This window comes from Nyctereutes procyonoides, unplaced genomic scaffold (assembly GCF_905146905.1).
Source record: "Nyctereutes procyonoides isolate TBG_1078 unplaced genomic scaffold, NYPRO_anot_genome, whole genome shotgun sequence".
In the NCBI taxonomy this organism is placed as follows: Eukaryota; Metazoa; Chordata; class Mammalia; order Carnivora; family Canidae; genus Nyctereutes; species Nyctereutes procyonoides.
This window is the reverse complement of record NW_026575128.1, coordinates 13,491,981-13,516,299: the sequence shown is the minus strand read 5'-3', so window position 1 is coordinate 13,516,299 and position 24,319 is coordinate 13,491,981. Positions and strand designations below refer to the sequence as shown.

At 55.9% G+C, this 24,319-nt stretch overlaps 1 protein-coding gene across 2 annotated transcripts; it reads right to left on the bottom strand.

Annotated features, from left to right (window-relative positions):
• Positions 1–427: 427 nt before the first annotated feature.
• PDZK1IP1 (PDZK1 interacting protein 1) lies at positions 428–6,784 on the bottom strand. Of its 2 annotated transcripts, XM_055342119.1 has the most exons (5): positions 6,642–6,784; positions 6,255–6,428; positions 3,343–3,451; positions 1,410–1,505; positions 428–837 (listed from the first exon to the last, which is right to left on the bottom strand). In XM_055342119.1, exons 2-5 carry the CDS (start codon positions 6,319–6,321, stop codon positions 765–767), a joined length of 345 nt encoding a protein of 114 aa, XP_055198094.1. In that variant the 5' UTR covers positions 6,322–6,428; positions 6,642–6,784; the 3' UTR covers positions 428–764. The 2 variants fall into 2 exon arrangements, with proteins under 2 accessions (XP_055198094.1, XP_055198095.1); XM_055342120.1 differs by lacking the exon at positions 6,642–6,784 and having other exon boundaries at positions 6,255–6,550.
• Positions 6,785–24,319: the final 17,535 nt, after the last annotated feature.

Sequence of the window (24,319 nt, the reverse complement as noted above, 5' to 3'; positions counted from 1 at the left end):
AGGGGACAGGGACTCAGCTGGGCTGCCAAAGTCCTAGCCCAAGCTCTGTCTTGGAGCTTCTTATGCTCAAAGGCCAACCCATGCAGGCTGGAGCCGCCTGGACGGGGGATGAGCGAACAACCTGCAAAGCCAGGCAGCGTAGAGACTTGGTAGGGGTGTCGGTGCTGCGCAAAGACAGGCCCAGAAGCATAGCTGTTAAGGGTAGGTCGGGGGGTGGGGAGGCACCGGCAGGAGGGTCTCTGCCTAGAACAAGGGGCAGAATGGGTGAGCTCCCTGGCCCCGTGGTCCTCCCAGAGAGGGTTTCCTGCGTAATCCTCCAAAGCCACCATGACAGTGGCTTTGGAAGGTGATTGTTATGATTCAGAAAGCAAGGTTGGGCCTGGCTATAAGCCTGAGGGGCTGTTTCCGAGCCCTGGGAACATCAGGCTTGGAAATACAAAACATCTTTATTTCACAGAAATAAGAGCCATTTCACGGTTACAGGGAGTGGATGTGAGGCAGGGAGGAGGTGACGAGCTGACTGTCCTCTTCTGAAGGGTCTTCTGAATTGAATTGGGTGGGAGACCCTAGGGCCACAGCTGAACCCCAGCCTGGACACAGCCCTGACTGTGGCTGGTGACAATTCAAGGGAAGGTGGGAGGTGTGGGGTTGGGAGAGTCAGCCTCTTATTGTAGATTCCTGCGTAGAGGAGAGGCTTGTGTGGTGAGCCGGGCATCGGTCACAGGCATCTGGGGTCAGGGTGGAGGGCCACAGGCAAGTGGGGGTCACATGGGGGTGCTGCGGACATTGCCCTCCTCTTCAGGGATATTCTCATAGGCATTCTCGTGTTCACTGGACCTGAGAGAGGAAGACAGGGGTCATCACCCTTCCCAGGCCATCCCCTTCTCCCTGCCCTGTCTTGTACCTGTGTGGGCAGTTTCTTCCAGAATAAATATACTTGAGTGCCAGAGGGACTTCCCCTGCCCACATCTGGTCTCAGGTGCACCTGAGACTGGAGGCCTCTCGGCACCCTTCACTGAGCCCCATCTCTCTCCTACGCTGAACTCCACGGGGCCCCCACTGAACCACCCCCTCATGGAGCCCATCTCCTCACTGAGCTGCCTCCCCTCCTCACCCCTCTCCCTGCATTGAGTCCTCCCAACTCCCTTCAGAGTCCCCTCCCCCACTGCACCCCTCCCTGTGAGTCCCAGTCCGCTGGCCGCACCCCTGCCCCCATCCCCATGCTGGGCCCCCAGGAGCCCTGCATCCTCACAAAGCCCTCACAGGCCTCCCTGAGCTCCTCTCTTCGCTGAGCCCCAACCCCCATGAGTCCTCCTCCTTCCCTGGCCCCCCCAGCCTTCTCCCCCCACCCCTCAGAACACCTGGTCCTTCTGGAGCACAGCGCGGTCAGCCCTGTACCGGCGCCTCACCTGAAGCTGGCCGCCGTCAAGGAGTACCTTCCATCTGTTCCTCCCAGGATCCCATCTGCCTTGTTTGCAACGGTCATGACCATGTTCACAGGCTCCCTGTGGGCGAGGCTCATCAGTGGGGCTCCCTGGGTCCCGACCCTCTTTGTCCTCCCCCTTGTCCAGTCGGGCCCTGTCCTAGGCACCTCTTGTCACAAGCCCAAGGGCAGAGGCTGGCCCCCCACAGAAGCCCCTCTCTCCAGCGGGGCGCTGTCAGTGGCCTGACTCTGGCCCTGCCCCACGGGCCTTCACAGCCATCTCCCCCCTCCAGGGTGGGGGCCTCAGGTCCCAGCTCGAGAGGTGCAATGGATTTACCCCGGCCTCACACCGACCACCACCCAGCCTCCCATGCGGTCCCCCTTGTGGCCTCGGCTCATGACCCAGCGGGACTTAGCGTCCCCCCAAACTTCCTCAGGGGCCTCCTCCGGGACTGGGTGCACAGGGTCCGCATCCACTGAAGGCAGAGCTTGGGTCCGTTGGAAAAGGAAGCATTTCCAACAAAAAGCTCCTGGCCTCTTATTCGAGTTTAGACCGCGGGAGTGTGACCTCTGCCCCCACCTACTGGAAACTGCTCTTACAGGGACTCTCTACAGGGCGCCACCTGTCCTCCCCTGGCCACCCCTCCCGCCCGGGGCGCCACAGACTTGCTGTGTCCCACGGTGCACTCAGCAGCTGCCTCCGGATCTTGGGCTCCGCACCTCGGTGCTTGGGGCTGTCAGAAGCCCGGGCTCATCCCGTCCTTCCTCCCTCCTGCCCGCCGCCATCCCCATCCACTGCCCCCTCCACAGGTGCCACATGTCCCCTCTCTGTCCCCTCACTGCCTCCAGAGTCCAGACTCTCCAGCCTCGTGTTTAGCCCTTCTCACGTGCAGGCGGGCCCCTACCCACGCGTGCACCCAGGGCAGCCAGAGCGGTTGTGCTCAAGCCACCTCTCCTCCCAAGACCAGCATACAAGCTAGCGCTGGGGTCCTGTTGCAGGAAAGGTAAAGCCCAAAGTTCGGGGTATCGGTGTGTACAAGGGCCGCTAGGCCCAGGTCCTGCCCACCTGGCCAGCCCCCCCGGGGACCTCTCTGGCCCTCGCTCCACCTGTGGCAGCTGGTGTTCCCTCACTGGGCTGCACCCAGGTCCCGGCCCGATTCGTGAGAGCTAGCGGCAGGTGCTGCCTTGCTCCAGGGGTGGTGAGCACAGGGTGGGCTGGATTTTAGCCCACCCCTCCCTAATTCTGTGCCTGCCTTTGCCCAGGAACCCCTGGTACCCTCAGTGTCCTCTTCCCACAACTGCAATGCCTTCCCCTGCATGCTCTATCCTGAACCTGGCTCCTCTGCACTCCTCAGCCCTCAGAATAAATGTGCCATCAGAAGCCCTCTTGGACCACCGTCCCTGGGCCCCCAGACCAGGGCAGGCGCAGCACTACAGTGCACTCCCTCCTACCATGGAGCTGAAACTTGCACTGTGATTGCTCCTGGCCTTCCGGTCTGGGAGCCTGGAGCGTGGGGCTGTGTGTGTCCCACTGACCCTCTGAACCCCAGCGTGTGGCACCTGACCCTGAAGAAAGATGCAGCCTTCTTCCCAGAGGTTTGCAAAGCCCCCATCACAGGCTGGGCCAGCGTCCTGACTACGGAGAGACACGGAGCCCTCAGGGAGAGAAGACCCCGGAGCTCACGGTGAATGAGAACCAGAGCTGTGGGGGCCGACGAGCCCGGCTGGCAGCCACTGAGCCTGAGCTCCCGGCCGGGAGACCTTCAGCTCAGTGTCACTCCACACAGGGACAGGCCTGGACTCTGGGCTTCCACGGCCCTTCTCAGCACTCCTAGAGCAGTAGCAGTGGTCCTGGGGTCTGGCCTGCCTGTACCAGCGCAGACCCTGCCCCCAGCCACCCCTTCCCGGGCAGCACTCACGGCTCTTCCTGGCACCAGAAGCGGTTGACAGCAAAGGCGATTGCCACGAGGACCAGGAACACAGCCACAGCAATTAGGCCTTGCATCCAGGGCTGCAGGTTGCCCAGGCCTGGAGAGAGGGGAGCGGGGATGCTGCAGGCAGCTCAGTTGCTGTGGGGGCTGCAAGTGTAGAACTGGGGAAGGAGGGGATGCCCCAAGGGCTAGAGCCTGTGTCTGAGGCCATCAGCTGGCTGCCAGGACCAGAGGAGACATTCTGGGGCAGCAGCGGTGGCGGCGAGGGGGACCCGCTTGGCCCCCACTGAGCTGAGAAAGGGATGACACTTGGGAAAAGAAATTCAAAAAAGGAATGAGGAGCCAAGGAGAGACAGCCCAGAGCCCCCACCCGCCCCACCACGTGGGTCACCTGCAAGGCCCCCTACGGAGTGTCTGGGCCCCAGGGACCAAAGGGCAGCCCTCTAGACAGCTGGCCTGGGCCCTGCCAGCCCACGGTGTCTCCCGTTCACCCTAGCTCCCAGAAGGCCGGAGCAGCCCCAGCTGATAGGACTGGGCTGGCATCTGGAAGATCCTGTTCTGTAATGAGGTTTCCCTGGTATGGGTAGGGCATGGGAGTGTAGGACAGGCAAGGCTGCTTAGCTAGGGGTGCCCAGAGAGAGGGGTGGGACCAAACACCCTTGGAAGAGCAAGGCAGAGGGGCCAGGGCTCCTCCAGGCCGTGGGGCCAGGAAGAGAGCTTCAAACCTGAGCCCCTTTGGTCTCCTCCAGCTGGGGGCCTACCAGACTAGGCCAGACACCAGGTTGAGGCCCCATTCATCACCTCCTCTACCTCCTGACCCTTGACCTTTGACAGCACCTCTCACCCTCCAGGTTTCCCCAAATCTCTGCCCTCAGCCACTGGCAGGCCAGACAGGCTCTCCCCTCCCCCGGCATCCCTGTGCTCCAGGAGCCTGAGAGAACTGGACCCTGCAGAGGACAGACACGCAGTAGCAGACAGGTCTCAGGAGGGGACTGAGGCCAACAGGAGGCTCCTAGAGGGTCTTGCCTCCAGGCCAGAACACATGCAGCCCTAGTGCCACCCTGTATTTAGGAGGGCCCAGGCTGGGCATCAAAGCCCTCATTCTGTCTCATTCTGTCTCAGTCTCACTCAAAAGTCCTTCCTTGAGTCTACCCTAAGGCTCTCCCGCTACATAGAAGGCCCAGTCTGTTCTCTGAGTAAACTCTGAGTCTGGCAGATATAGGGAAGACGGGAGGGATCTGGGAATTCTCTGGCCTGGGGCCAGGTCACTGTGGTTACCCTGAGTTCCATACTGGTCAAAAAGCAGTGCTTTGGACTCATTGTTTCCCCCAAGAAACAATGGATCAGACCCATGTTTCCTCAGGTATGTGGTTACTCCAGAATGGGGAGTAGGGCTAAGCCCTGGGAGGCCCCCGTCTGCTTCCTCCAGACCCTGCAGCCAGCTCCCTCCAGATACCAGGGAGCCCCAGTCCCTGCTGCTCCTTCCCTGTGGCTCTGAAGTGAGCAGAGGGCCTCAGGTGGGAACGAGGTGACGTGAGCCCTGTCCTAGAAGGATCGCAAGTCCCTCCGTTGCCACCTCAAATTTCCGTGTCGATGAAGTTCTTTCTGGCTCATCTCTTAAATTGGGCAGAAGATCCTGCAGGCCATGCAACCGCTGCTGGGAACCCAGACCACCCCCTCAAGCAATCGGGACTGCCCTGAGCCAGCCAGACCCCACCGGTGATTGACCCCAACACGGAGATCCCCCCGACCTTCACTGCCCACCTGCACGGACCCACCTATTTTTGCCCTACATTTTTTGCACCTAAACCTGGAAGTACGTTTGGCACGCTGGAGACAGTCTTGGCCTCACCAAAATAAATCCCTTTCTTGTTTCACCACTGCTGTTTCTCTGCCTTTGGATTTCGTCAGTGGCAAGTGGCCAAACCCGGGATGTTTGGGACCCCCGGAACCAGGCGCGCTTGCACCCCGGCTGCATCCCTTATTGCTCTGCTGTGTGATCCACGCAGGTTACTCAACCCCTCTGATCTCCAGTTTCCAAGAGGGCTTCTAAGCCTGGGAGGCAGAGGTGAAGCAGACATGCGTGCAAGCTGAGGGTCTCTGCAAAGGAGGGGGACTCCGGGAGCATCTCCGCCAGGCCCCTTGGCGCCCCATCTGGACCCACGTGCAGGGCCCCACACTTTGGCTGCAGATGCAGCATCACTGCTCAGGGCAGACAGCAGAGCTCAGGGTGTGGTGCTTCACGAGCACGAAGCCTTCCCACACCCTAGCCTGGCAGCTGTCCCGGGAGGCAGGCAGGGCAGCTTTATTGTCCTCACTTTACTCACTTTATGGATGAGGAAACTGAGTCTCAGAGGGGGGCAGTGATTTTCTCCAGGCCGCACATGGCAGGACAGCAGCAGAGCTGGACAGAGAGCTCAGGCTCGGGAGGGGGCCATACCGGGGCGCTGTCCCCCACCCAAGCCCAGGGAGCTGAGACAGTGGGGACTTAGGCCAGAGCCCTGACAGTGCTCCCCGGGGCCCAGCCTGCCCTGGGAGGGGAGCTCGGGTCCCGCTCCCCCATTCCTTATACCCGGGACCCCGTGTCCTCAGGACCCCGCCGTCTCTCGGGCAATTCCTGCTTCTAGAGGCTGGGCCTCAACTCCTGTAGGTCTCCAGTCCAAGACCCCACACTTCCCCCACTGCCTGCGTTCCTCACTGGGAGAAAGTGAGTCACAGACAGAAGCTTTGCTCAGGAGTCTCTGCCTTCGGAGGTTCCTTCAGAAAGCCCAGGCTCTGCTTCTTCCCCTCCCCATTGCAGGTGCCCGGGTGATGAGGGAGGCCAGACAACCACCCCATCCACGCTGGGTTCCAGGGACCCAGCCCAGCCCTCCTCACCACAGCCACCCGTCCTGTATTACCTTGTTGACAGCTGGCAGGTGGCACTGCCGTGAACAGACCCAGAATGAGCAGGGTGAGAGCCGACATGGCAGCAGGAAGCTTATGGGCCTTCTCTGGCAGCTGGTATCTGGGCTCCTGGAGCAGCTGTGTGGTCTGTCCGGAGGGCCAGAGATCCCCTTGGGCTCAGTCTGGCCCTGGAGGAGAGAAGCTAGTAAGGAAAAAGGCACAGGAGGAAGGAAGGGAAGTGGAGAGAAACTGCCCTCCCTCCCATGGTAATGAGCTTCCAGGCCTGGCCTCCCAGGTCGGTGCCCGGCCCACTCGAGCTGGCACTCGAGGTCATCTTTCAGAGGCTGGCTAAGAAAGCAGGTCTGAGGAGGAGGGAGATGTGAGGAGAGTTGGTGCCTCACCGCCAAGCCCCAGGCCTCTCCAGTTTGGGTCAGCTCCCCCTTCTTCTCACAGCGGGCTGGGCTGGGGCTGGGGCTGGTTGTGGGGAGAGGAGTGACAGTGCCGCTCCTGCAGGCGGGGCGTCTTGGAAGGCTGACAGTGGGATTAAGAAATCTGTTTGTCTGAGCAGGAGCTTGGAGAAAACCCCAGAGGCTAGGAAAGGTCACAGCTGACCGCCCACGGCCAGGCCTACTCCCTGTTCTTCTCCTCACCTGTCCCTACTCAGCCAGGCCAGACCATGGGGCTCCAGTCCTGGGACACAGCCCTGGCTTCTGTCCCTCCATCCCTGGCCTGGCTCAGTAGCTCTATCATCCACCCTCTCTCATGGGGCTCCGGACTGAGGGCCTGAGGGCCCCAGTCCCCAGCCTTCCCCACCCAGCCCAGCTGCCCTGGTCCTGTTCAGCTTTCCTCTCAGCCCCAGAGGGGTTCCTGGAAGCTGGGTGGAACCTCCCTGGGACAAGACCCAGGTTTGGTCAGAGGCCTCTATATATCCCTCTGACCCACCTCCACCCATCACAGGGAGACAAGTGGGTGAACACAGCCCTGCTGTGCCGGCAGAAGAAAGATCCCCAGATGGAAGGATCCCATCTGGGGCCCCAAGCCCCAGGATCACATGGAGTCCATCTGGCCCTCCAGCTCAGGAGTGAAGAATGACCCAAGTACTTGTTGAGGCCCGGGGCCGAGGGTCACACTGGGTGTCCCCCCCCTCACCCCTCCCCAGGAGTACAGGAAGCCAGAGATGCCGAGAGTCTGACTCCACAGACACCTAGAAAGAAGGACCCAACATACTGGGTGAAGTCTCAGAAATGGAGGGTCCCCAGAAGCCAGGGCGTAAACTGGAAGCTCCTCCACAGCCTCCTGGCCCAGAAGCCACCAAACTGCTGCTCACAGGACCTTGTGGGCCACCCCTTCTGTCACAGGATGGTTCTGTCAGTGGCAGCAGTCAGGTGTCCTGCCTCAGCCCTACTTCCTGGGCATGCACGATCTCGGGCAGGGCACCCCGCTATCATCCAAAGATGGGGTGCCTCCGGTGATCTAGGGGAGCTTGGCTTGGACTTGAGTGACACATACACATATGTCCTGTTCTCCCTCCCTAGCCCCAACCTGGTGTCCTCAGAATCTTCTGGCACAGTTTGGCTACAGTAGGCACCATTTGTGTTAATAAACAGCCAGGGAATCACTAATTGGAATGCAAGGAATGGGGTTGGATTTAATAAATGTCAGGATGCCTCCTTGGAGAGTTTTGAGCAGGGCAGCCACGTGGCAGGTCCGGATTTGAGAAAACACCTCTGGCCTCAGAATGGAGAGAGGGGAGGGGAGGAGCTGCAGAAAAGAAGGTCGGCAGAGGGGGGGTCCCCCACAGCAGCCCCACACCCAGTGGCTTGGCAGCACTGGGCTGTGGCAATGCACCTGAGCCCCAGTTAGGAGGTGGGGTGCACAGGACGTGGCTTCTGGACGCAGTGATTGGCCGGGAGTGGCTGCGGGGACAGGGAGGTGCTGAGGGTGATGCCCAGTGCCTCGGAAGGGACGGAAGCAGGTCTCAGAAGAGGTGGGGGGATGAAGAGCTACAGGCTCAGCCGTGTCGCGCTTGCGGACCCTCCAGAAGGAAACAGTGGAAAGGCGGCAGGATTCTGGGCCTGGAGTAAAGAACTAGAGAGACGTGTGGTACAGCACTGGTAACTGAGGCCCAGGACTGTGTGGTCTCCCCAGGCTGTGTGTGGTGTGTGCGTGCTGTGTGCGTGCTGTGTGCGTAGTGTGCATGGCGTGAATGTGTGTGTGATGTGTATATGTATGTGTGTGCATGAGTGTAGTGTGTGATGCACAATGTGTGGTACATGTGTGGGTGGTACGTGTGGTGTATGTGTGGGGTGGGGGGGTGGGGGGGTGGCAAGAGGAGAGCAAGAGGAAGGATAGAATCCAGGGACCAGCACACAGTCCCAATCATAAGGGTCTTTAAAAAGGAAGAAGAACAACTTAGAGCAGGAGAAGGAACCTCAGAGGAGCAAGATGTCCCAGAAACCCAGGAAGGAGACACCCAGGTAAGAGCTGGGCAGGGCGGTCTCTGTTGTAACACGCCCCCAGGGAATGCCCCCCAGAAGTAGCCCCCCCATCAGTCCCCAGGTACCACATCCTGCCTCCCTCTCAAGAACCCAGGGAAGGACACTGACTCCTGCCGGCATGTTTTGGGGTGGGTGCTGGGGCAGGGGGATGAGCAGGAAGGACATCAGGTGACCGACAGGAGGAAAACACACCTCCCAGGTCAAAGTCCTAAGCTTTAGAGCAAAACAAGTTGTTCCGGAAAAAGGGAGTGTGGGTGGACACTTGGCTTTGAGGCTGCTCTCTGCTCTCCGGGCGTCCTCATCCTGCTGAGGGGTGTCACCTCCCCAGCTGCAGGGACATGGCCCTGGGTCCCCCTGGTAATGAGTTAGGCTCCCTGCTGGTCTCGTGCGGGGCCCAAGATCCAAACTCAGGCCTCAGGAGCTCTGCAGGGCTGGACCCCGTGGCCTCATCTCTGAGCCGCTGCTCCATCAACACTCAGCTCCTCCCTCCTGGTGCCACTCTCCACCCTGAATCACCAAGGCCCCCGGGGACAGGTCCCCACTGTGTGGTCACCTTCCGAAAAGCTCAAGTGGGCCTAGACCTCCCCAGGGGCCTTCCCCCAGAGCCACCCGGCCTGCCATTGCAGCAGTTGCCAGCAGGTGGCAGAGTGCAGCCCCAGCCCCAGCCAGGTGGGGAAGGCGGGAGGGGGCCAGCTTGGCCCTGAAGGTTCTGCAACTTCCCCTCCCTCCCGCCCCCCACTTCCGCCCCCTTCCAGGGGTGGTTTGGAGGAAGAGGAGGTGGACACTGACATGTCAACAGGCCGCCACGCTGGGCCCGGTGCCCAGGCATGCTCAGGGCTGTGCTGCGGAGAAGTCACAGCCAGCCAAATTGTTATGGCAGGCATCCTGGAGGAGGCGGCTGGAGGAGAAAAGTTAGCTGAACTGGTGGACCAAGCAGGAAGACTGGGTGGCCCAGTCGGTTGAGTGTCTGCCTTCAGCTTAGGTCATGATCCCAGGGTCCTGGGATCGAGCTCCGCATTGGGCTCCTTGCTTGGCAAGGAGTCTGCTTCTCCTCCCTCTCCCTCTGCCTGCTACTCCCCCTGCTTGTTCTCTCTCTCTCTCTCTCTCTCTCTCTCTTTCTTTCTGTCAAATAAACAAATAAAATCTTTTTTTAAAAAAGAAAGAAAGACTGTTCCAAGAAGACATCCAGACAGAGAGAGGACAAGCAGGCAGACACATCGGAGAAGGGTGTTTAGGGCACAGAAATGAACAAGGGGTGGTGGAAGGGGAGGTGGGCGGGGTGACGGGGGACTGGGTGACGGGCACCAAGGGGAGCACTTGACGGGATGAGCACTGGGTGTTATGTTATATGTTGGCAAATTGAACTCCAATAAAAAAAATATACAAAAAAAAAAAAAGCTTCTTTCTCATTTTCATAGTATTTCATCTCATTAATGTCTTTGGTGCAAGCCTGAGAGCTCCAGGATACCTTGTTTTATTTAGTCAAGCAGCTCCGGCTTAAACCCTTTATGGGCTTCCCAGCAACTCTTAGATAACATGCAAACTTAGCGTGGGCTTGCAGATCCTACCAGCTGCCCTAAGCCCCTGTCCCGCCTCCTCTGGCCCCAGTGGCTCTTCTCTCTTCCTAAGAGCAGCCAAGCCCTTTCCCACATCAGGGCCACTATGCTTCCCCTCCTATTGGCCTGGCGGGCTCTCTCCCATCATCCAAGTCATATCCTAAATGTCACTTTTCTCCAGGGAGCTTTCCTGGACTCCCCTTCTCTCCCATGTGAAGTCACTCTTCCGGGCCCCCCGCTCATGATCACAGGTGCCCCTACATACTGACCTGTGTGTTTACTCATTTAAGGCCTGTCTACCCAGAGAGAAGGCATCGTGTCCATGTCACCCCCGGGACACTAGTACTGAGTGCAGAACCTGAGCACACACCTCAAAATACTTTATGAACATAAATCTCAGTATCTCCAGTTCCTACCTCGGGCCTAGCAGAAGCTGCAGCTCCAGGAATGGTGAGTGAATAAAGCAAGTATTTTAGCTCCAGTCGGGTCCCTGTCTTTCTCTACCTTCGAGCCGTGAGGGCAGAGCTGGGGTCTGGTTCACTTCTGTCACCATTGCCCAGACAAGTTGGAGCTATCCAGCCTGGAATGAGAGTGTGCTCCTCGACCCTAGAGGTGTGCAAACAGGCCAAGAGCCAGATCACCCAACAGGAGCATCTACAAAAGGGCATCTGGCCTTCCAGTTCTGGAAGCTTATGATTCCATGACTCTGCCAACACATGATGGTGGATATTTACTGGACATTTACATTTTAATCTGGTTCTGAGGATGTGGGCTGGTGGGGACTGTGGTAAGCACCTCTTTTCTCAGACTCAGTACTGCATTTACCCGGCTCCCCTTCACTTAGCACTCCCTGCACAAGGGCCCCCGGGCAGAACTCAGGGGCTCAGGAACTTGCTCCGTTAACCTCTAACTAAAATTGGCCATTTTCTTTCATTAAAGAATGAAGGCAAAGGGGGGGGGCACCTGGCTGGCTCAGTTGGTAGGACTCTTGATCACAAGATTGTAAGTTTGAGTCCCATGTTGGGTGTAAGGATTACTCAAAAATGAAAAAATCTTAAAAAAAAAAAATGAAGGGCAGCCCAGGTGGCTCAGTGGTTTAGCACTTGCCTTCAGCCCGGGGTATGATACTGGAGACCTGGGATCGAGTCCCACATTGGGCTCCCAGCATGGAGCTTGTATCTCTGCCTCTCTCTCTCTCTCTCTCTCTCTCTGTGCCTCTCATGAATAAACAAATAAAATCTTTAAAAAAAAAATGAAGACAGCAAACCACAGTCCCTCTGTGTTATTTCCATAGCACCATATACCATTGGTGCAGACATCTGGGTACATCCCTATGCTCATCACTCTGAAAGGATAGCACTCATCGGGACTGTACTTCCACTAGATCTTATTATTTAATACATTAGAAAAATATACACAATTGTAAACACATAATTTTAAGATTACTATAATTACATTTCAATATAATTGGTTTCCTTCTATTTTACACATTTAAAACCACTGCTCTGGGCAGCACCGGTGGCGCAGCGGTTTAGTGCCACCTGCAGCTCAGGGTGTGATCCTGGAGACCCGGGATCGAGTCCCATGTCGGGCTCCCGGTGTGGGGCCTGCTTCTCCCTCTGCCTGTGTCTCTGCCTCTGTGTGTGTGTGTGTCTCTCTCGTGAATAAATAAATAAAATCTTTAAAAAAAAAAAAACACTGCTCTGAGAACGGTGTCCAAGGGCTGCACCAGACCACCCCTGGGTTCCATGGCACAAAGCAGCTTAAGAAGCCCTGACTCACCAGGAGCCTAGGACGGGTCTGCTCAAAGCAATGCCACGCGATCTCAGGGTCAGATCTGGAGAAGGATTGGCACTCTGGACAGGGGCTTCCTGGGGCGCAGAGCCCGTGGGCCACCATCAGATTGCATGGGTGCTCACCCCTGGACAGGGCCCCATGCCTGGGAGCTGGATGGGCCAAAAAGCACCAGCCCTGAGGCAGCCAAACCAAGGAATGTACTGGCTGTGGCTCCTGAGTCCTAGGAGACCCCACTGGGCCGGTGAGATTTATGACCAGGACCCCCCAGTTGGGGAAGATCAATCACCTCCTCCTGTTGCCTACTCACTCAGCCAAGAAACCAAAGGGCTGGCCCTGTGCCGAGAGCCCCGCCTGCCGGCAGAGGTCCCAAGGCCCAATCCTTGCCCCACCCGGTGGTTCAGCACAGACCTGCTCCCCTGCCTACAGCACTGCTGCTCTAGGGCAGCAGCAATGGGACCAGGCTCCCCTGGCCTACACGCTCATCCTGGATGGTGTGATCCTATTCCTCATTTTCCAGCTCAGGAAGCTGTGACTCACACAGGGACAGTCACTCCTTTTTATTATTATTATTATTATTGAAGTTTGATTTACCAACATATAGTATAACACCCAGTGCTCATCCCATCAAGTGCCCTCCTCAGTGCCCATGGGGTAACTGGGTGACAGGCACTGGGGACAGTCATTCCTAATTGAAGTTCACACTGTAAATTAAGAGAGGAAGGCTACACCCTAGGCATCCTTGCGCAGCCCTGGGCTCGGTCCCTTGGTCGAGCAATGATGCGTTGGTCATTTTCCCACATAGCACCTGGCTTGCTTTCATTCAACATATTTAGTGTCTACCAGGGGCCTGGAAATACCATAGTGAACATGATAGGGCTCGCATCACACAATTACCTAATTAATTATCTAATTACGTTTGACCCTTGAACAACATGGGTCCACTTGTACCTGGACTTTTTTCAGAAAATGCAGTACATCACTGTAAATGTATCTTATTCATGATTCATTATTTTCTTTTCTCTAGCTTATGTTATTATGTGACTACAGTATATGATGCATGTACAAAAGAAGTGTATCAACTGTTCTTGTTATCAGTAAGGCTTCTGGTCAACATTAGGCTATCAGTAGTTAAGTTTTGAGGGAGTCAAAAGTTATATATGGATTTTTGGCTGTGCCGGGGGTGGGGGCTCAGTGTCCCTAGCCCCTGTGTTGTTCAAGGGCCAGCTGTAACCTAGTTGTACCGAGTATGTTAAAGGAGATAGAAGAGTGCCAAGAGCTTATAAATGGGGATGCCCTCCACTGTCGGAAACCAAGAAAAGATAGTATTAAATCTAAATGTCACCCATTCACTTATTCTTCATTCAACAAATATTTATTGAACGCCTCCTATAGACCAGGCACTCTTTGAGATGCCAGGGATCCAGCAATGAACAAAACAAAGTCAAGAACTGACTCCTCATGGAGCTTACTTGCATTCTGGAAAGGAATGTAATCCAGGAAACAAATAAATAGATAAAAGAGGTCATACGGCCACATGGGAAAGAGAACCCAGGATCGGGAGGGTGGGGTGCTGGCAGCGAGGGGTGTGCTATTTCACAGAGACTCATCAGGGAAGACGCCTCTCGGAGGCGACATCTGAGCAGAGAACTGAGGTGAGGAAGGAGGATGTTCCGCTGTCACAGAGCCGAGAATCTTAGGCACAGAGAGCAAACAGCAGGTGCAAACGTCCTGAAGCAGGAGCATGAGGGAATTGTCAGCATGGCTAATAAAGAAGCAACTGCAGGAGAGGAGATTTGAAAGGCTGCCTGAGAGCACCTCATCTGGAGCCTTGTAAGGACTCCAGACTTTAGGGACTTCAGTTCTGAATCAGGCTGAGCCAAGAAGCAAGGAGAGGGCTCTGAGCACAGAAGACATGATGCGGCCTCTGTGTTGAGGAAAGACCACGGGAAGCAGGAAGAGCGGGAGTGAGGAGACCCGGTCAGGAGGGCAGGGCTACAGGCGGCTTGGCTCCAGGTAGCAGCCGTGGAATCAGGGATGCATGATTTGAATCCAGATATGTTCTAAGGGGAAAGCCAACATGATTTGGAATATGGGGGAAAAAGAGAAGTCAAGGGCGGTTTCAAAGCTTGGAGTCTGCTCAGCTACAATAGAGTCGGGGAAGGCTTGGCAGGGGCCAAATTGGTTTTGTCTGGAGAGGAGTATGTGAGTCAGGAGCTGGAGGTGTCAGGTCTAGGCTGGGAGCTGTCGGGGAGTGCTGGGGGGCTCCCCGGGACACAGGGACAGAGGATCTGAAGTGCCAGGGGGGGAAAGCAGATGTGAAAGCCTGCAGAAGGAGGAGCTGTTGGGGGAGCAGCCGGGCAGGAGAGCGGAGGGTGGTCAGGAAAGGGGTTTTGTTGGCTTTGTGGAACCTGTTAAGAGGTTTGTTCTTTCCCTTACATGCCGTTATGGTGTTTTGGGCAAGGACATGGCACGGGCAGGCTTGCACTTCGGCGAGGTGTCTCCAACCACAGCTGGAAGGGTGGTTAGACAGGCAGTGAGGGTGAGCCGGACGCATGGGGGAGGCAAGGGATCCAGGAGGCAGGAGGGATGACGGTTAGAAGGGCCGTGGAGAGAAGTGGGAGGATGGGAGGACAGCTGAAGGAGCACAACTGGCTCGGTGCTAGAAGAGAGTGAAGAGGGAGAAGGCATGTAACAAACTCTCAGTGGGTGTTCTGTGTGTGCCCAGCCCTGCCCTAGGGGAACCCAAGGGTTAGGGATGAGACCAAGGGAGAGCACTGAGCCAAATGCTGGGTCCTAGTGCAGGCGGGCTGGGTTCCCGGCACCCAGGGGACCTCTCAGGATGTAGTTGGTGTGCAGGAGACATCCGAGCTGGAAGCAGTGGCTTAGTTTATGGGTGATGATGGCTGAGGCCTCGGAGGGACTGATGGGACTGGGTGAACAGTAAGGCTAGCAGCCAGCCCTAAGAAATGCCTATGCAGATGCACAGCGAGTGGATCTCCATCCCAAAAGGAAAATAAAGAAGGAACACATATCCCCTTCATATCACGTATAATCAAAGTACCAGCATCAGGCATACCCCATATTTCAGGGCCTTTGGAGTCATGTAACTGATTTTATTTCATCCTGACTACAACTGTTTTCTTCTTTTGATACTAATTTTGCCATTAGTCCATTAAATATTTGGAGAGACTGAGATTTTCAGCCTGAAAAGGAGCATTCTCAGGAGTCTCTATCTCCAAATATCTGCAGGGCTGCCCTAGACCAGAGAAAAATTGTGCTCTGTGCCCTCTAAGCATGGAGCTGAGGATGTGGTCACAGAGGGGATCCCTGGCTGGCTCAGCGGTTTAGCGCCTGCCTTTGGCCCAGGGTGTGATCCTGGAGTCCTGGGATCGAGTCCTACGTCGGGCTCCCCGCATGGAGCCTGCTTCTCCCTCTGCCTCTGTCTCTGCCTCTCTCTCTCTCTCTCTCTCTCTCTCTCTGTGTGTGTCTCTTATGAATAAAATCTTTAAAAAAAGAGTCACAGAGAGCCTGCATTTGGTTCACTGTGAGAAAGCTTTTCTTAAAGAATATCTAGGGATCCCTGGGTGGTTCAGCAGTTTGGCGCCTGTCTTTGGCCCAGGGCACCATCCTGGCGTCAGACTCCCAGCACAGAGCCTGCTTCTCCCTCGGCCTGTGTCTCTGCCTCTCTCTTTCTCTCTCTCTATGTCTATCATGAATAAATAAATAAGTAAATCTTTTTTAAAAAGAAAAGAATATCTAGTGATAGCAAAGAAGAGCCTGAATGGTGGTGAGGTCCCCATCACTAGAGGTGTGCAAGTTGGAGCTGTGAGCTTGCAGAGGGCAGAGCACAGGAAGGGGCGGGGAGGGATGAATGGACTCAGTGCTGAAGTCTCTGGGGACCAAGAGGAATGAGCTGAGGGTCAAGACCCTCACCCACCACTAGTTGAGTGAGCTGAGCAAGAGTCCCTCCCTGAGCCTCTGGTTCCCAGCAGTGCTGCACAGGATTGGTTGGAGGGTAATAAATGCATCCGAACACCTGGTAGCAGTAGGTACTTGAGGAATGCTAGGAGCACCCAGATCTAAACACGGCATCCAGTGTTTGAGCTGTACTGCGCTGTCCCAAACCAGTCCTTTTTCAGAACAGAAACCTCTGTAGGCCAGTGAGAGGCATGACGGGCACATTCCATTGGCTCCACGTTCACCACCTCTAACTCAGTGTGAAGAAGCCACACCCAAACCATCTGAACATTTCACATTTGGAGCTTTTGTCTGAAAGCCAGACTTTGACCTTCAAAATGAAAATGACTTTAAAAGTCTGGAGTTGCATGCAAAAGTTAAAACAAAAGCAATCATAATTTCATGGTTGGGAAAAAATAGATTTTATTTGAAAGAGAGAGATAGAGCACAAGCAGGGGGAGTGGTAGGCAGAGGGAGAGGGAGAAGCAGACTCCCTGCTGAGCAGGGACCCCGATGTGGGGCTCAATCCCAAGACCCCAGGATCATAATCTGAGCCAAAGGCAGACACTTAACAGACTGAGCCACCCAGGCGCCCCCAAAATATATTTTTTTTAGGATTTTATGTTTAAGTAATCTCTACACTTGACATGGGGCTTGAACTCACAATCCCAAGTTCAATAGTCGCATGCTCTTCTGACTGAGCCAGTCAAGCACCCCCCCAAAATGGATTTTTTTTAAAGGGAGGAAATACAACAAAATGTTCATTGGTGACCTGGGCTGAGTTTGTGATTTTTGTTTTGTTTTATTTTATTTGCTTCTCTTTCTGCTCTTTCCAGAGTTTCTATAACAACAACAACAAAAAAAAAAAGTCTGTTGGAAGAGAAAAAAAAAAAAACTTGTAGTTTGAAAACAAACAAAATAAATCTGCATTAAAAGACAAAATTAGGGATCCCTGGGTGGCGCAGCGGTTTGGCGCCTGCCTTTGGCCCAGGGCGTGATCCTGGAGACCCGGGATCGGGTCCCACGTCGGGCTCCCGGTGCATGGAGCCTGCTTCTCCCTCTGCCTGTGTCTCTGCCTCTCTCTCTCTCTCTCTCTGTGACTATCATAAATAAATAAAAATTAATAAAAAAATTAAAAAAAAAAAAAGACAAAATTAAGTCACTTTTCCAAATTTTGACTAATGCTCTCTATAGCCGAAAGTTAACCCAGAGTCTCTCTCTGCCAAAGAATCTTCTCTGGCGGGGCAGGGGCACGAGGCCTTTTCGGCAGAACCCAGTCCGCCTATTTTCTGGCTAAAGGGAGGCTGCCCCCAGCAACTCTCCTAGAGAGGCCCCCCTGGTGCCAGGACACAGAGGAAGCATCTGGGACTTTCCCTCCATCTCAGGCCAGGAAGACCCATAACATCAACCCTACCACTTCCTGGAGGAATGCTTACTACGTACACCTGGGTGCCAGGGACTCAGCTTATCTAATCCTTACCATTTTTTTAATAATAAATTTATCTTTTATTGGTGTTCAATTTGCCAACATATAGAATAACACCTAGTGCTCATCCCATCAAGTGCCCCCCCCCAGTGCCCACCACCCAGTCACCCCCACCCCCCCCCTCCTCCCCCTCCACCACCCCTAGTTCGTTTCCCAGAGTTAGGAGTCTTCCATGTTCTGTCTCCCTTTCTGATATTTCCTACCCATTTCTTCTCCCTTCCCCTCTATTCCCTTTCACTATTATTCATATTCCCCAAATGAATGAGAACATATAATGTTTGTCCTTCTCCAACTGACTTTTTCACTCAGCATAATAATCCTTACCATTGAGGTGAGTGCTAGATCCCCATTTTACCGTCAAGAAGACAGAGGTTCAGAGAAATTAAACTCAGAAAGTAAGTAGATCCAGAATTTGAATCCCCATTTACTTGATGCTCTCAAGTATTACATTATGCTTCCTCTTCACGTTAAAAATAAATCAGTTATGGGTGCCTGGGTGGCTCAGTTACGTGGCTGCCTTCAGCTCCGATCATGATCTTGGGGTGAAGGTGAACACACCGGGGTACACCTGTCCTGGGCATGCGGGGGCCGGGAGGGGGCATCTCAGCCATATAGAGCTGAGGTGGGAAGGAGAGATGATGCTTGCGGGACATTCAAGGAGCTCAACAGGCCCTCGAGGGGGGATGGAGGGCAGGGTTTTTGGCTCCAGCCCAGAATTGGCATGAATTTTTAGGACACTCTCTGGACCACGCCTGTTACCTGCCCTTCCCTCCCCAAATCTGCCCACAGCCCCAGAGCACTCGAAGCCATCAAAGTGAGTGACAGCAAGCTAAGCACGGCCACTTGGGTCTGAGGAGGCCCCCAGTCTCTCTCTGAGGACCCTCCAGCAAGGACAAGTGCAGGACAAAAGCGGAGTCTCCCCCTCCCCACCCGCCACTGCCCTCATTAGCATCATACAGAGAGCCTGCCAGCGGCTCCCGGCAACTGCACAGGCCAGCCAGGCCTTGGCTGGGCCCCAACCAAGCAGGCCCCTGTGGGCCACCCTGCCCCCCCAGAATAACCACGCCAGGCAACCACCCCCTGTCCTGCCCACCCGACCGCACTGCCCCGCAGACCCTGCAGAGGCAGCCAGAAAGCCAAATGGAGGCGGGGAAGCAGACAAGCCCTGCGTGAAGACTCCTGGGGTCTTAGAGGCCTCGACCTGTGCCTGTTATTAGACTTGGGGTCAAATCCTAGCATCATAGACCAGGGCAGTCACAACCTGTTGGTCCCTGGTTCAGACAGCTGTTCTAGAATGTGCCACTGCCAGACAACAGAGTGGCCGCTTCCCAGGACTTTAAGTCTCGAGGCTGCAGGCAGGTAGCAGGCAGCAGAGCTCTGGGGTCCCAGGCGGTCCAGAGCGAGATTGCCTGGGGGCTTGGGGCTGGGAGTGCCTGTGTCTGTCTGGATCCCACCTATTCAGGGGTAATGGAGAGGGGCGTGAGAGTGATGGGGAAGCCTGATAGCACATTGAACATGCAGCTCCCGGGAGACTGCTGGCAAGAGGGGCGGAGCAGGAGGGAAGGAACCAGGGCCAGCCTGTGTGGGAACGGCCAGGGGGCAGAAGGCCTGGCCTCCTGAGATCCTGCAGAGCCTGGGACCCAGGAGCACTACAGGTCCCAGGCTGCTGTCGGTGAGCTGGGAAGGGCTGAGGACCCTGGGCTCCCAGGTCTCAGCTGGCTGAGCTGTCACCAGGCATGGGGTGGGAAAGAGTTTTCCACCCTGGTCCCATAGGTCCATAGGGTCTCAGAAAGGCAGGCAGAGGTCTTTTGAGGGGCCTAGTTATGATGAGGGAGTGGGGGTTGCTGGGGGGGGGGGGCGGGGAACGGACATTATCTTCAAACCACCATCTGCATCAGTGAGACTGAGTCAGGAGAGATCCTGTCTCCCCCATATCAGGGAACTCACAGAATAACATATGACCAAACCTCCCCTCCCACAATGTATGAGGGAGCCCCCCGATTTCTCCTTAGAATAGTCCCATCCTAAAGGCCCAGGACTAGGGGGTCAATACCCTCTAGTATTGACCTGTAGGGGGTGCCCGTCTGCAGGTGCAGGGATCCCAGCAGTATTCAGGGGGTCGCCTGCAGTGGGGTGAGTGAACTGGCTCCCCCAACAGCCAGAGTCAGAGTCCCAGCTGGGCCCTGTCTCAGCCACTTGACCCTGGCAAGTCATTTAACCGCATCTATAAGGTGGGAGGGACTGTGCTCCTGCATCGGGCTGTGGGGAGGAGTGAGCGAGACAGCAGAGTCCGAAGCCCAGCCCTTTGGTATAAGCTGTGGACACTGACCACCTCCCTCTGGCTCTCGCCTCCACTTGTACTCTCTCTCTCAAATGAATAAAAATAAACAAACTGTGGACACTGAGCACAGGTGAGGCCAACCTTCAGTGATCACTTCCTCTTCCCGAGCTTCTCAGGTCTGGGGCTCTCTCTCTATGAAAATCTGCTTTTCCCTGAGAGTTTTGGCATTTTAACAGGTCTTAATTTAAGTTAATTCAAATTAAATAAACTTACAAATGCAGTCACTGTTGCACTGGGCACATTTCAAGGGCTTGCCAGCTACACGTGCTCAGCGGCTCCGCCTCAGTCAGGGCAGATGTCTAACGTGTCCACCGTCACAGGAAGCTCTCCTGGACAGCGCTGGAACTAACGGCATGAGGCCGCTCTGGGCTTGGAGTTAGGAAATCTAGATCCTAGTTCCAGCTTAGCTCTAGTTCATGCTGTTTATTTTATTTAAAAAAAAAAAAAAAAAAAGATTTGGGCAGCCTGGATGGCTCAGCGGTTTAGCACCACCTTCAGCCCAGGGCATGATCCTGGAGACTCAGGATGGAGTCCCACATTGGGCTCCCTGCATGGAGCCTGCTTCTCCCTCGGCCTGTGTCTCTGCCTCTCCCTCCGTGTCTCTCATGAATAAATAAATAAAATCTTTTTTTTAAATTTTTATTTATTTATTTATTTATTTTTAAAGATTTTATTTATTTATTCATGAGAGACACGGAGGGAGAGGCAGAGACACAGGCCGAGGGAGAAGCAGGCTCCATGCAGGGAGCCAGATCCCAGGACCCCGGGATCACGACCTGAGCTGATGGCAGATGCTCAACCCGAGGCCCCCTGGAGGCCTTAGTTCATGCTGTTTAAACAAGTCCCTGTTGCCTCTCAGAGCCCCAGGTCCTCCATCTGGGCCTATCCACCCTCCGTGGGAGGCAGAGCACAGTCCGTGCTGGATGGGGACCATCTGATGGATTCTATGACCCCAGGGCCTTGGATCAGGCCTGGGTGGAAACAGGTGAGTGGGCGATGCACCGCTGATGTAGAGGCTGAGGGACCCACCTGCCCCCTCCAAGCTCCAGCAGCTCCAGAAAATACTCTGGGGTCCAACGTTTGTCAGGCAAGCCTCCCTGCGTCTCAGCGTCTCAGCCCCTCATCTGCAGGTCAGCAGAGCCTGAGCCGGGGCGGCCTTACTGGGGGGCGTGGGGGGGGAGTGCGGCATGTGTATCTCCCCAGGCTTACTCAGGCCTGGGGAGCCCGAAGACCCCCAGACCAGGCACTCATCCCGCCGGACCAGGCAGGGCCCTGGGCGGAGGCAGCCTGGAGGAGGGCGGTCCGAGGGGAGGGAGGCGCAGCGGAGTCAGAAGTGCGCTATCAGCACCGTCCTCCCCACTTCCTCTCTTGAACGGATCACATCCTGTTATTGTGCGGACAGAGAAGGCCAGGAGCTGGGGAGGGAGGCAGGGTTCAGACCAGTGAGCGGGAGGGAAAGGAGGAGCCCGAGGGAATGTCAGGGGCGTCAGGTAGCTCGAGGCTGGGCGGGAGGAGCGCTCCTCAGAGGGAGGATCAGCATCCCCGGAGCACCTCCTATCTGCCCCTGAGCCAAGATGCCAAGATCCCCAGGATCCGGCCAGGCTGTGCCTCCCTGCTCCCTGCAAAGGCACCGACTCACAGGAAGTGGTACCTTCTTCCAGAAGCCTTCCACAGCCTCCTCCTCAGGCTCTTTTCAATTCAGTTTACTCTGGGTCTCCAGGGCCAGAGTGGGGTCTCCCAGGGCCCCGGGGCCTCTCTCTCCCAACACTTCCCTTTGGGTGGTGGTGCTCTGCATCTGCTCCCCTTTACCCAGCTGCACCCGGCCCTGGCCCTGGCCCCCAGCTGTCGCTGGCTCCCCAGCAGTGGCCAGCATGCCCCAGGACCCCAGGAGTCCCTGCTGCCGTGCCGATTACTGTGCCCACTGCCCCCACCCACCCTCTCTCCCTTCTGCCATTCCCAGGCTAGCCCTACCCCAACCCCATTTCCAGCAATAACAGTGGCTCTTTCTATAAAACACAACCACCTTACGTTAGATTATTTTGAAATCCCGTGACAGCTCTGGAAGGTGGGAGTTAGCATTTTCACTTCAGAGATTACAAAACCGAATGAAGCTCAGAAAGGGTAAGTGATTTACCCAAAGTCACACAGCAGTACAATCAGTGATAGTCTTGGAACTTAAGCCCAGGTAAGTCTGACCCCCAAGGCCAGGCTCTTCCTGCGGCCCAGCTGCCTTTGTTGCTCTTTCCCACCCACATCCGGGCCTCTCCCTCCCTGAACTGACACCACATCAAGTGTCCTTCCTGCCTGTCCTCAAGCCGAGCCTGTTGCTCCAGGCAAGCCCTCCAGCGTCCGCACTGATCGCTCTGGTCCCAGGGAAAAGGCTGGACGAGCCGAGCTGTCATCTTCCCCAGCAGTGCAGCGCAGACCTGTCTGCTCAAGGACACCAGCTACGTATTAGCTATTTCTTCTTCCCCTCTTGAAGGGCGGTGAGCACTGGCTCTGGACTCGGACCTGAATTCAAATTCTGCGTAACCTCGGTGAAACCCCCCATGGCCTCTCTAGGCCTCATTTCCTTCTCCAGACAACAGAGAGAACGCCCTCGGTGACCCTGACTTACTCCGTCCCTACTCTGACTCCTGAGGGCCGGGCGTCCACTGCAGGACGCAGTGCCCTGCACCATGCGCGTCCTCAGGTCGCTGGTCAGAGGTGCTTGCCCGGCTCACAGGGCTGTTGTGCAAGCAGAGAAGGGGGAGAGGACAGCACAGGAGGCAAGGCTGCCATGACGGCATGGACAGACAGCCTCCTGATCCTCATCAGCGCCACCTCACCCCACCCGGGCCAGTATGATAACGGGGCTGCAGGGGCCCAGCCCAAGAAAGCTCACACCCTACCTCCCCACCAACAGAAGCAGCCAAAGGGGCAGAGCTATCCGTCCTTAATGAGGCCAGGACTGTGGTTTTAGGCTGTGGGGGGTCGGGGGAGGTGGGGATGACCCAGCCCCCTGCTACCCTCCCTATGTCCCCCCTCCACCCTCTCCATGCGCCCCCTTTTCCCTGCTGGCCTCAACGCTGAGCTTGAGAGTTCCGTGCATTATATTGAGAGGGTCCCGTGCTAGATCTGCCTTGGGGGCTGGAGGCCAAGAGACATCAGGCCTGGTCTGGCCCTGGAGGGGCTTGTGTTTGAGCGGGGAAATGGACGAGTGGACAAACATTAGCCAGCACTGAGGGAAGGGGGCCCCACGGCGTCAGGGCAGTCTTCCGGATGCTGGGGACAAGTAGCCAGATCGAAGGAAGACAGACACAGATGACAGATGGATAGATACAAAAAGTGCAAAACTGGATGGTTACACACACACACAGGCAGTGGGACAGAAAGGAGGGTATAACAGGAGCAGAGGGCAAAAAGGGCAGAAGGGCAAGAACACAGCCCCTCCCCCGAGGTGGGCACAGCACGTCCTGGGAGGCAGGAAGCCTCGTCCTGCCCACCTGCCCCTGTCATCATTATCATGGGGTGGGTGGCCCTGGGAAGGCGCCTTTCCTCTTTCGGCCTCAGTCTGCCCACCTGGAGATGGGGACATTAGCCCACACGACCCCCAAGGGCCTGGCCCCCTTGGGCTGCCTCACAGCCTCTGCCTAGTGGCCACAGGGTCAGGTCGTCCCGACCTCTCCACAGGTGGACTGCCTTGCCTGCTCCTGGGAAACGTCCTTCTGGAAACGGGTGCCCCTCCCTTCCCATTCTTCTCCTCCCCTGATGCCGATGTGGTCTGAGCCATCAGTGACCGCTGCGTTGGGCTTGGCTAACCACTTCCTCAACCCGGAAACCCCTCTTACTGTAGCCTCTGAAATGTTACTGTCCTGTGCACAATCTCTCTCCCTCCCCAACCTCTCCACCCTCTCCACCCTCTCCACCCTCCCGGGGGACTAGGTCTCAGCATCCTATCTGCCCAAGGGCTTCCTTGTCCTGAGCCGGGGAGAAGCACACTCGGGAGGCTTCCAAAAGCCCGGGAGCATCCCTATAGGCCAGAGCAGGATTCCCAAGCTCTGCCAAGCCCTGGGCAGCCTAGCTATGGCTGGAAGCTTCCTAGGACAGAGGCAGCCAAAATCAAAGCCTGGCGAGATGAGCAAGGCTGACCCCAGAGGAACCAGGGTTATCCATGGGCCCCCTTGAGTTCCCTTCTGGGCACATCTTTTTTCCCTAATACTAATCACCCTCTAATGTGCTGTATCCTTACTATACCAATGCCATAATCAACATATCTTCTATGCTCATGTGTGTCCGTGTGTTTACGGTCTCCCTGCTAGTATTCAAGCAACACAAGAACAGGGATGTTGGTTTTCTCCACTGTTGGATCTCTAGTACCTAGAATAATACCTGGCCCATTGTAGGGACTCAAAAAATGTTGTTGAATGGATGAAAGGACTGGCACTCCATTGGAAATGCTGAC